A 12348-nucleotide genomic window follows, 5' to 3' on the forward strand; every position below is an offset into this window, starting at 1 on the left:
TATAAAAGTGGTCGTTAGTTTAATCTGTTCATCGAATTTTAATTGGTTCTTATCTCTGTAGATTTTTTGGGTGAGCAGCTCCTAATTATCTTTGTCAGTTGTCACAATCTTTTTTAATTTAAATATTTGTTATGACTTGGGAACATTCCAAAAGACAAGATTTATGGGGTAAAAGTTAAAGTCCTGTTATCTTGTACCTAGAATCTTGTTGAATATTATTGACTTAAGAAGATTTTGATGACATTAACGGAAGGTATTTAATTAAATAATTCCGGAGAGTGAAAGTGTTGATATGATTTGATGATGAAGGAGTCCACTCCTTAATACTCTCTTTTCCAAATTCAATCCAAGATAAGGGAAGGGAAAATAAACTCCTCCATTTATTTATTCATTATTGCTTTCTCAGATTTTGTAATTCTGTTTAAAAACTGTGCTGCTGTTTGTGTCGTTGTTGTGTTTGTTTAATTTCCCCAACGACATAGTAGTGTTAATCTTCGGGGTGCATTCAATGGCATCCTCACACTCGGAAGCTGCAAAGATGGAACAAATTATAAGAGAGTTCTTTGCCAAAAGCATTCATATAATACTTGAATCAAGGGCTCTTTCTGTCTCCTCACGTAGTTCCTGTCTTGATCAAGCTATCTCCTCTCCATGTTCTTCATCTTCATCCTCCCCCAGTGTGCGCTCCAGGGATAAATGGTTCAATTTGGCTCTTCACGATTGCCCTGCCGCCATAGATAACATTGACCTCTCGCGCCGCAACAATCTTGACTTGATAGTCATTGATGTTATTTTAGTGCAAAAGCCTCTTGGCTGGGACCCCGTGAGTTTTTCCCCCAAAGGGGTTCTTCCTAGGAGTTCTTCCCTCAAGGAAAGATACCCTTTGAGCTGGAATACTGATCAGGAAGAATTGGGACTCGACGCAAACACTCAAAAGATTTTAGAGAGATGGGTGGTTCAGTATGAGAGCAGAAAAACAAGGGATTCTAGTTCTGGTAATAGGAGGTCAAGTAACGTTTCTTTGCGTGCCTTGTATAAGAAGTCAACTTTACTTCTAAGGTCCTTGTATGCCACAGTTAGACTTTTACCTGCTTATAAACTTTTCAGAGAGCTCAATTCGTCTGCACAGATTCGTCCCTTTACTCTTGCTCACCGGGTATCTTCCTTTTGTGAGCCCTTCACCCGTAAAGAGGAAGCTGAAATGATGAAATTTGGGTTTACCCCTGTGGATACTTATTCTGGTAGGCTGTGCCTTTCGGTGATGTATCGCCCATGCGCATCAGACTTGAGCTCTGAATCTTCAACTCGGTTATCCCCACAAGTTATAACTGACTATGTTGGCAGTCCACTGGCAGATCCATTGAGGAGGTACCCATCAGGATCGCCATCACATGGCTCTCTGTCGTCATTGCCATTTTCGAGGCAACATAGTTGGAGTCACAACCATTGTAGAACCTCGTCTCCTTCCATTACTTGTTCGCCTTCACCAACATATTCAGAATCGCACACGTCTGTATCTAATGCAAGTTCTAGGCGTTTACCACCTTCAAGTTTGCCCCCTCATCCAACTGAGATGTCCTTGATTCAGAAGAAGAGTTCAGGTTTTGATGAGTATTATCCCTCTCCATCACCTTCAATATACTATCCTGGGTCATTACCATCTAAAACGCTTTTACGATCTGAAAGTGCTCCAGTCAGCATACCTAATGCTGAAGCTGCAAATTTCCCTGGATACCACAACAGGCATAACTTGCCGTCAATTCCTCCACTTAGAGGTTTAAGGTGTGTTTCTAAGAATGATAGAGGTGTGAACACAATGCAAACAGGTGCAACAGCTGAGAAGGTATGCTGCATACTAACCATAGGAACTTTTTCGTTGGTTCAAACATATTAGATTTGTTAATAATCTGTTACACTTTTTGCAGTTATTTCCTCTTGGAAAAGATGAGCCCCGGAAATACTCTGGAATCAAGATATCAGCTTGCAGTTCGCCACAAATTTCAATTTCCAGAAGCTCAAGTAGGTCTTATCAGGATGATTTTGATGAAACTGATTTTACTTGCCCCTTTGATGTGGATGATGATGATCTGACAGATCCAGGCAGCAGGTACTATGTGAATTTGCTCAGACTTGCGCCTTCCTTTTATGTCAATCTCATACATAAGATATATGCTTTGTCAAGTAGCTTATGGTACCAATAGTATTGTTTGAACTTGTAAAGAAAATAGCATAAGTACTATATAATCAGGGTAACTCAGGTTTATTAGGTGACCTATATGCAACTGGAAGGTCATGTTTGGTCCAGGAAAGTCTAGGGTAATACTAATAGGTTCTTACTTCTTAGTGGATTGGATTTCAATTTTCAAATTATATGCTATGTGAGACATAATACTAATAAAGTAATAATAAGTAACAACCTAATAAATTTGATTAGAATTTTGGGTTCTCTCAAGAATCCTGCTTACTGTAATTCCCCCACACTGTATCTTGGATGTTGGATTCCCTCCCTAAATAGTTGCGCTATAAGCATGAAAAAAATGACAATCCAAATACCAGGATGAAAAACATAGGACGCACATGGATCCATACTGCATGCTTGGTAACTATGATTTTGAGCTCAACTAATTGTTGTCCATTGAGCTAAAATGGAAAAGGTCGAATTATAGATACGAGATAAAAAAAAGGGAAAGTAGTATTTATAGTAGTTATTATTATAAATTGGTGAACATCACTGCTTGTGCAGCAAACTTGCATGCTTTTTTCCTCTTTTTTGTTCTTCCCACTTGCTCCTTCAAATTGTTCATATTTTTAAGATTATATACCAATGAGTAGAGACTGAAATGACTTAGATGCACTGTATATTCTTGTCTATTCCGGCTCATCTTTGAGAGTGTTTCTTTTAATCCGCATTCAGTATTGAATGCTATCTATTCCGGAATAGATTCATCTGGTATATGTATATTGTGAATTAATCAGCTTTCTGGCTCAGCTTTTCCCTTTAATGGTGTCTCATATTTAAATAACTCAATTCAACATTGGTTGCATCCACACTGTTCTACTAGCTACTTTTTTTTGTTGTTGCGCCCGGTGGCCAGGGGAAGGGATTGGTTCCATGAGTTAGCTCGCTGGCATATAGTGTGTGCATCACATCCCATTAGCTGTGTGTGTGTGTATGTCTACATGTGAATAGGCTGAGTGATGTATCGCTGAGTACAGTGCTGTAAAGTGCAAAATACCACGTCGAGTAGTGTTGTATTTGATATTTGCTAGTTAGAGAGACACTGTAGGGTGGTTCTCCCCCTTGCCCCCTCTTTGACTGCTAGCTTTAGAGGTTGGATTCTCCACTTCTCCTGGGTGCATAGCAGTGTCCATTCGGTCATTCAGATTTGATATTCAATTCAAAACTTAATTTTCATAGGCGTTCAAATTACTAGTTCATCTATGACTTCTTGACAAAGAGTCAGATTTTAAACAATTGTAAATTTTGTAATATATAATATATAATCTGAGTTTTTTTTCCTTGGCCTTTTTGAAGTTGTGGGTGACTTTAAATTTGTCAGGTGTACTTTTTTTTCTGACGTTAACATGAACCCTTGTGCATAACCAGGGCGGAATCATTTGATCATGGTCATATGGCTGAGGCATTTGAAGCTGGAGGATTCCTTCCCATCAGAAAGTCCCAGGATGCTGCTGTTGGTGCGCTTGTACGTATGCTGAAGAAAGCACCACCTCTCTGGCAAGATTTCTCTACTTCTGAACACTTGTCACACAGCACACACCCCGAAACCTGGAATGTTAACAACATTCAAGTTCTAGAAACAACAGTGCCAGCAAGCATGATGTCTTCTGGGCTCACAGCAACAAGGAAAACAACAAGTGATGCATTGGAAGAGTTTCATGGCTACAAAGAGATGAAAAACTTGTTGCTTACACCAGGTAGTAAACCCCAGAAATAGTATACCTGTGGCATGTTTGGTTTCTCTTTTGGAAATGGCAGAAGCTCTTCTGTTCAGCCTCTTCCCAAACTACAGTTTTGGAGTTCAAGAAGGGAAATTATACATGCTCTATTATGCTTCTGCCTAACAAGGTTCATAGTGAAACGGAATCACTACAAACAAAAATATACCTTTTTACTTAATAAAATTAAGCTAATAGAAATATATGCTCTTTTTCTATTTTGAAACTGTGTAAATATGATAATTATGTCTAAAGTTTTTTGATCCAGTTGCATGGTGTGCCTTATACTGTGTAACACACATGCAAACTTACTGTATATATAACACGAGGCAGAAGCTTTATTTGCTATGCTATTTGATCTTATTGGCCAATCGTGTACTCAGTTTATGAACTTTGGTAAGGGTCTTTCATATCAAAGTATCATCTCTGCTGTTATTATAAGTCTAATTTTTATGAACATCATATTTATCATTTACAAATATATTAATGGCGAGTAATAGCCTGCACCGGTCCAATTGAGGAGAAGGATGCACCGGTGACCACTGACACAAGTTTTTGCTTTGGTGTCAGGTCTTTAGGTATTTTACAACATTGCCTATACACTACTGCATATAGTATTATGACACCTAAATTTATACATATTTTCATTCGAACCCCCCTGTATGAATGGGCTGTTGACTGAGATTTAGCCCATTTGGGAGAGCGACGAGATAAAGAGCGATGACCATAAACCAGCGTCTCAAGTGACGACGAAACCCTAAATGTAATGGATCCAGGCTGAGTGGTTTCTGTGGCTGTTGGCGGTGATATTGTTTCAAAATCTAATTTCTGGTGGCAAACAAGTTAGGATAGAGCATGGTAGAGTTTTGCCAATTTTATGTTACAGAGTATTATGTATTATGTAAAAATATGTTAATCTGTGAACGCCATTTCTGCGCAGGCCTGCATGGAGGGAGAATCCGCGGCAGACAAATGTTATCGGCCGTTGTCTGCTGAAGAAGAGGGAGGTGATGGAAGCGAGGCCTTTGGTCCTGGTGGCGACAAATTCAGTGACGAAGTTGAGGATGGGGAATTAGGGGTGGAGTCGGATGCACATGAGAATTTCAGGAACAGCTTCTTTGACAACTGGGAAGAGAGAGCAGTCGACGGTATTGCAGAGCTGGGGTGTATCAATTTCAAGGAAATAACTACAAAGGAGATTATGATGTGCCATTTTCCGGATCGATCGGTGGCATTCTTGTTTTACAGTTTGTATGCGAAGATGAATGGTTTCGCCGTGAGGAAGAATAAGATTTGGCGAAATGTGAGGAATGAGGTTACACAACAAGAATTTGTATGTTTCCGGCAGGAGTTCAGAGAAATGGGGTCTGTTAATGACGGCATGCGACGGAAACGTGAGCCAAAGGCAGAGACCAGATGCAGCTGTGAAGTAGAAATGCGCGTCCACGTGCACTCGGAAAGTGGTAGATGGATAATATCGTACTTTCAGGACATTCACAACCACGAGTTGCTAGACAATAGACTGACTTTCGCTACCGGGGCATAGGAAAATGGATGCAGCCGCCCTGGAACAAATGAACATGATGCTTAGAGTTGGGATTAAAACGCCATAGATTTATTCATATTTTGTGAACACTGCCGGGGGATTCCAAAACCTTCCATTTCTAAAGAGGGATATGTATAACCAGATAGGCAAGCAACGGAGGGTCATTGGCAGGGATGCCACGGCTTGCCTTAAGTTCTTGGAATCAACGGTGCATGCGAATCCAGGAATGTTTGTGCGTAATTTGGCGAATAAGGACGGTCGTTTGGTGCACCTGTTTTGGTCAGATAATTGCAGTCAGCTGGATTATGGTTTGTTTGGGGAAGTCATGGCATTTGATGTGACATATCGGAAGAATAAGTATATGTGTCCACTAGTTGTGTTTTCTGGAGTCAATCACCATAACCAAACAATTGAGTTTGCCGTTGCGCTAGTTGCAAATGAGAATGAGCAGACTTACACTTAGTTGCTGCAACAGTTCTTGGACGCCATGAAGGGTAAAGCACCTGGGTGTGTGATAACAGATGGGCATAGAGCGATGAAAAAAGAAATCAAAGCAGTGTTTCCTAGGGCCTATCACCGTTTGTGTGCGTGGCATCCGCTGAGGAATGCCACTTCTAACCTAAGCAACCTCACATTTACTTCTAAATTTAAGAAATGCATGCTGTTCGATTATGAGATTTCGGAGTTTGAAGATCATTAGCATTATATGGTCGATGCGCTGGGTCTGTCTGATAATCAATGGGTTTCTGACCTTTACCCTAGGAGAAGTATGTGCGCAACTGCACATATACGAAGCAACTTCTTTGGGGGTTTTCGTACAACGTCAAGGTGCAAAGGGTTACACTCAATGCTCGGTAAATTTGTCCAGTCTCACCATAATTTGAGGGACTTTGTTGAGTAGTTTATGCATTGCATATCCTAAATGAGGTCCAGGAAAGCACACTCTGATATGTTATCCGTGGTTGGGGAACCAGTGCTACAGAGTCCGTTTCATGATTTGGAGAGGTCAGTTGCAAAGAAGCTCACAAGGGCGATTTTCTTCAACTTCAGGACCATACTTTTCCACGCTTGCACATTGAAGGTACGGACATACACATGGAACCATACTTGTGATACATTTACTTTGTCGAGGTCAGCTAATGCGCGTAGGGAGTGGCAAGTGTGTCACTATGGTGACAGCAACATTTTCAAGTGCTCGTACTTGCGAATGGAGCCCCTTGGTATACCGTGTGATCACATTGTAGTAGTGCTTGTACATTTGGAGATGATTGACATACCAGACAGTCTTGTTCTTGATCGTTGGTCCAAGAGTGCTTGCTCCAAAGTAAGGGCGTTTGTGGAGAAAGGTCCGTTTTGCTGGGATTCAACAATCACTTGCCGCAATTGGATGTTGAATGATCTATGCAGAGAAATGTGTGTTCTGGTGTGTCGTGACGAAGCTGAATTTGCCGACATGATGGATAAAGTTCTTCATGAGATAGCGCGGCTGAAAGAGATAAAGGATTGTGGTGATACAGGAGGTCGCAATGAAGTTAGGGAAGCTTCAACACTAGAGGGTTGCGTGAGGGATCCACACATGGCGCGGTGTCGAAAGAGGCAAAGAAAGGAATCGGTGAAGGGGATGAAGAGGTGCGGTCTTTGTCGCCAGACAGGGCATAATCGACTATCTTGCCACTTAAATCCCAACAGCCGAATGAATACACAAGAGGGTGCATCATATTTTGGTGCTGAGGGTGAGGGCGAAACTGGGACAACAGATGACTCGCCTGAGGAGGTAACACAATGTCAATAAATTTGTTAAGTCGTCGTTTTTGTTGAATGTTTTGAGCATTTATCGATTGGTAGTTCATGGCTAATGGAATGTATCACTATAGCTGGCATGGGACGATGTAGTGGACGTTGGCTTGGACGAGGACTATGATTCACAGGGCACAATTTGGTAACCATTCATCTAGTTAGTGCGTTCACAGCTCACTCCAGTGGGAACGTGGGTCGTGTAATTGGTGTTCATATTATGCAAACGTTATGCAGTAGGTGTTTTAGTTTCTCAGTAGATCTTGCATCATGATCTATGTTTGGAAAAAGAATGGGTAGCTATAGGAGACTCTGTTCTGGACTGTTATAGTTGAAAATTGACCATATTGAGGCCGTGATATGACATTCTTTTGTTATGCGCTATATTGAAATTGCAAATTAATCTAGAGCATCCATGTTGCTGTATGAGACTGTAGGAGGCAAGATTAACTCTAGAAACTCAAGATAAAGAACACGGTATATAATAAAGTACTTAAACGTCATAAAAAGGAGTCAAACACTGTATCATCTACAAAAAGTTAAGTCAAGGAGTAATTTGTATCATATCAAGGGATAATTTGTTTGTCAAATAACAAAAGGCAATCCAAAATAACATGGTCAGCATGTTCATCATTTTAGTTGTAGTCATTCATAGTCAACAAATTGGACCAAGAGCTCGACGTCCGCGTTGGTCCTGGAGATCTCAAAGACAGCCATCTTCTCATCAGTTATGTTGCACTTGCGCAAGAATTCTGCCAACCCTCTGCTGATTGTGCCACAATTGCGCCTTCGCTTGCCCCCGTATCGGTCGTAGACGGCCCAGACGGAGATGTCCCCTGCACGCAAAGTGAGTATCACATCGTCGCCAACGTCGTCGCCAAAGTGCGGTACATTTGGCTGGGCAAACCAACAACGACAAAGAGATGTACTTAAAGTCATGTGTAACATGAATGCAATGTGCATGAAGTCAACTAGAATAAATCTGCCACTAATGATGGCATTATGAATAGTTAGAATGCAATTCGGTGCTTGTTTGTTAATAAATTGGAATTTAACAACAAAATAAAGGCATTACCAACAAATTTGTCTAATGAATTTCAACTCAACAACTGCTCCGCCACATAACCCAACCATTAAAATTAATCAACAGCACAACAACAACACACAAGATGTGGACTACCTACCAAGGACGGATTTATGTATAAGGCAGTGGGGGCAACTGCCCCCAGTCAAATTTCAAATAATAAAGAGTACTTCTTAGTGAAATGTCTAGATTGCCCCCATTATATAATTACTTTTGCCCCCAGCCCAAAGCCCCAGCCCCAAATCCCTAAACTATTCCCAGCCCAAAGCCCCAGCCCCAAATCCCTAAACTGTTCCCAGCCCCCAGCCCAACTTCTTCTCTCTTTCTCTCCAAATCCCTAACTTTTCCAGCCTCTGCCTTCCAACCTCCAAGCCCCAGAATTACTGCCGCCAGACCAGACTCCGCATTTTTGCCGCTCTGTGGCTCCGCCAGACCGCCAGTGTGGGCTGTGTGGCAGTGTCACTAGCTCCCTGTCACTCCGCGTTTCTGCTCCTCGCGACTCCGCAGTCTTCACGACTCCTTGTATCGCCGCGATTCTCCCGCGTGGCTCCGTCTCTGTTGGTTTCTCCTTGCATCGCCGCCACGCCGCGCCTAGGAGTTCTCACTTCTTAGGTTCTACCTTCTTTTGCGCCACTGCTTATGATTTGTGATTTTGGTGGATCTGCTGCTGCGTTCCTCTTCTGCGTTCCTTCCTTTGACACTCAGCAATTCGGCATCTGATTCTGCGATTCTGCCTTCTTCTTCAACGAACATCCATTTCTTCTGGGCTTCTGGAGTTCTGGTTGACTGGTTCTTTTTTATTCTACAATCCTCTTCTCTGTTGCCACTAGCGCCACACCGCTACTGGGTGTCTGGGTCATCCTCCTGAAGTTTAGTTTGCCTCTTGGTACATGATTGGGAACCCAAATCAACCTTTCAACTTATCAAGAGTGATAAACAACAAACAATTCTCAAGTCTACCCTGTAACCAATTAATTATAGCATATGTATATGATAAATAAATAAGCTTTTGGGGTGGGGAATGGTCGAATGTGGATTTAGAATAAAGGAATGGTTTGTGACTGAATAAGAATTAATAGTTAAGAATCAATAGGTCTTAGGTCAGGTGGTATTGTGTATTTGTCATAGTTATCAGAACCGAACCGGCAATCGACTCGGCCAAGTTACTGGGTCACTGGGTCATTGGTTCAACCGGTGGGTCACTGGTTCAACCGGTTGACCCGGTCATAATTAAATAATTATATAATTTTTTTATATCAAATTAACTTATTTTCTAATTCATTAATTAATTAGTATCTATTACATTATTCAAATATATGTTAAAAAATATTAATATTAATAGATGTTATATAATTATCAATAACAAAAATATGTCATTGATTAATAAAAATTTTTTGCTTATCTTTTTTAATTTAAAGATATTTAAAAAAGTTTAATTTTTATTTTAATAATTATATATAATTAAAAAATAATTCTTTTTTTAAAAAAGTAAGTATAAAATAAAAAATAAAATAAATTAATATGAATACTATTCATTAGAACAAAAAAATAAAAAATATATTAAATTTGCATGGCTAAAAGAATTAATATATAAATTATTAATTAGGATATATCTAATAGTTAATAATATATTCATAGAAAGATAAATTATAACACAAAATGTAAGCTTGTCCTAGTGGTAACAGGCTCCCTTTATAACTTGACTGATGCAAGTTCGAATCCCAGCGCTGGCATATGCTTCAAATTTTTGAAATTTGAGTGACGCGTGCTGACATCATCGGGCTGTGTGATGACGCCATCGGATCAACCGGCCCGGTTCGAGCCCCGGGTTTGATCGGGTTTTTCGAATTTGACCGGTTCGCATGCTTATCCGGTTAGATTGTTAATCCGGACCGGCTTATGGTCCGGTTCACCAGTTTTCCGGTTGAACCGACCGGTCCGGTCCGAGTTTGATAACTATGGTATTTGTGTTGGTTTTCATATACTTAATTCACTTAGTTGCTTCATTCATCTTTTCGTTCATTTGTTTCATTGTTTGATAAATGAAAATTTTATATAGTTGGTTTAGAAATTGTGAATTTGTGATTGAATTTGTTCTGATGTAATTTGTGATTGAAATTGTGAATTTGTGATTGAATTCGTTAATTATTTTTGTGTATTGAGTTATTTTGAATTAGAAATTTGGGATATTATTAGTTGCTAGCTTGCTGTTGTTGTTAATGGATCAATTTTTTATTTATATTTTTATGCTGAACTTCTCAATTTGGGAAGAATTGTAAATTAATTTTATTAATGAATTAATTTAGATTTATAATTTTAATCTATTAGTGATGGAGAAATATTTCAAAAGAACTTCATCATTGGAGATTGGATCCCAAAACAATTCATCGAGCTCTTCTAACAAGAGGAGATTTTTAGAATTTGAAGTAGAGAGTCTCATAGCAGATCCAGGACAACGACCAAAGATTTCAAGTTATCATCCGAATGACAGAGACAAAGTTAGATGCGCGTATTTGCAAAGAGGTCCTTGTCAACCGAGAACTCATGATTTTTTGCAAACTGCTTGTGGTTCTTCTTTTCGAAGATTCAATCCTAGTTGGTTTGATGATTATGGAAATTGGTTAGAGTATAGTATATCAAAAGATGCTGTTTTTTGTCTTTGTTGTTATCTTATGAAACTTGAGAATGATGGTGGCAATGCTTTTGTAACCAATGGCTTTTCAAATTGGAAAAAAAAAGGAGAGATTACAAACTCATGTTGGGATTCATGATAGTGCTCATAATCAAGCTTGGAGAAAATGTGAAGCACTTATGAAGCCAAAACAACACATTAGTGCTGCTATTGAAAAAAATCTGAGCAGGCTAAAAAGAATTATCAAATTCACTTGACAGCTACAATTGATTGTATTAGATTTCTTTTGCGACAAGGATTGACCTTTCGTGGTAATGATGAGACAGATGATTCTGTTAATCAAGAAAATTTTTTAGAACTTCTAAACTTTCTTGCACAACATAATGAAGAGATTGATCGTGCTTTTAAAAATGCTCGTGGGAGTCTTAAACTAAGAGCTCTCTCAATTCAAAAAGATATTGTAAGAGCGGCTGCAAGTGAAACGACAAAAGCTTTTGTAAATGATCTTGGGGATGAATTGTTTGCTGTTTTGGTTGATGAAGCTCGCGATATTTCTATTAAGGAGAAAATGTCTGTTTGTTTAAGGTATGTGAATAAAGAAGGGCAAGTTAGGGAGCATTTTCTTGGTCTTGTTCATGTTTCTAATACTAATGCTTTATCTCTAAAATTAGCATTGGAGTCATTATTAGAAACATATAATTTAAGTTTATCAAGAGTACGTGGCCAAGGATATGATGGTATAAGTAATATGCAAGGAGAATTTAATGGTTTGAAAACTTTGATATTGAAAGAAAATTCGTATGCTTTCTATGTACATTGCTTTGCCCACCAACTTCAGTTAGCTCTTGTAACGGTTGCAAAAAAACAAGTTGAAATTGCTTTGCTTTTTAATTTGTTAACCAATTTGTGCAATGTTGTTGGAGCTTCGTGTAAACGAAGAGATATGCTTCGTGATAGTCAAATGACTAAGACAATTGAAGCATTACAAAGTGGAGAAATTTCTAGTGGGCGTGGGTTGAATCAAGAAATAGCTTTGAAAAGAGCTGGAGATACTAGATAGGGTTCACACTATGGAACTATACTTCGATTAATTTCTTTGTTTCCTTCCGTGGTCAATGTTCTTGAATATGTTGAGAAAGATGGAAATAATTCAGAACAAAGAGCTGAAGCATGTCATTTATTGAATGTCATTCAATCCTTTGAATTCATTTTCAACTTACACTTGATGAAAAATATTTTGGGAGTTACTAATGAATTATCTCAAGCATTACAAAGGAATGATCAAGACATTGTAAATGCTATGGCATTGGTTAAAGTGTCTAAGCAACGATTGCA

The 12348-nt window shown here is 39.3% G+C and overlaps 2 protein-coding genes and 1 pseudogene across 2 annotated transcripts; all 3 read left to right on the plus strand.

Annotated features, from left to right (window-relative positions):
- Window positions 73-4374, plus strand: LOC107639650 (autophagy-related protein 13b-like). The gene is made up of 3 exons (XM_016343203.2): window positions 73-1843; window positions 1926-2107; window positions 3608-4374. The coding sequence occupies exons 1-3, from the start codon at window positions 509-511 to the stop codon at window positions 3954-3956; spliced, it is 1866 nt and encodes a 621-aa protein (XP_016198689.1). The 5' UTR covers window positions 73-508; the 3' UTR covers window positions 3957-4374.
- LOC107636881 (protein FAR1-RELATED SEQUENCE 5-like) lies at window positions 4904-5503 on the plus strand. Its single transcript, XM_016340354.1, has one exon. It carries the CDS (start codon window positions 4904-4906, stop codon window positions 5501-5503), a length of 600 nt encoding a protein of 199 aa, XP_016195840.1.
- Window positions 10712-12073, plus strand: LOC107636879 (annotated as a pseudogene).

The sequence above is a fragment of the Arachis ipaensis genome, chromosome B04, assembly GCF_000816755.2.
Source record: "Arachis ipaensis cultivar K30076 chromosome B04, Araip1.1, whole genome shotgun sequence".
NCBI lineage: Eukaryota > Viridiplantae > Streptophyta > Magnoliopsida > Fabales > Fabaceae > Arachis > Arachis ipaensis.

Excerpts from the sequence above, each read along its gene's own strand:
- LOC107639650 (XM_016343203.2), top strand. The coding sequence starts at position 509 with ATGGCATCCTCACACTCGGAAGCTGCAAAGATGGAACAAATTATAAGA. Across the intron at positions 1,844-1,925 it reads CAGGTGCAACAGCTGAGAAG|TTATTTCCTCTTGGAAAAGA; the intron begins GTATGCTGCATA and ends CACTTTTTGCAG. Across the intron at positions 2,108-3,607 it reads CTGACAGATCCAGGCAGCAG|GGCGGAATCATTTGATCATG; the intron begins GTACTATGTGAA and ends GTGCATAACCAG.
- LOC107636881 (XM_016340354.1), top strand. The coding sequence starts at position 4,904 with ATGGAGGGAGAATCCGCGGCAGACAAATGTTATCGGCCGTTGTCTGCT.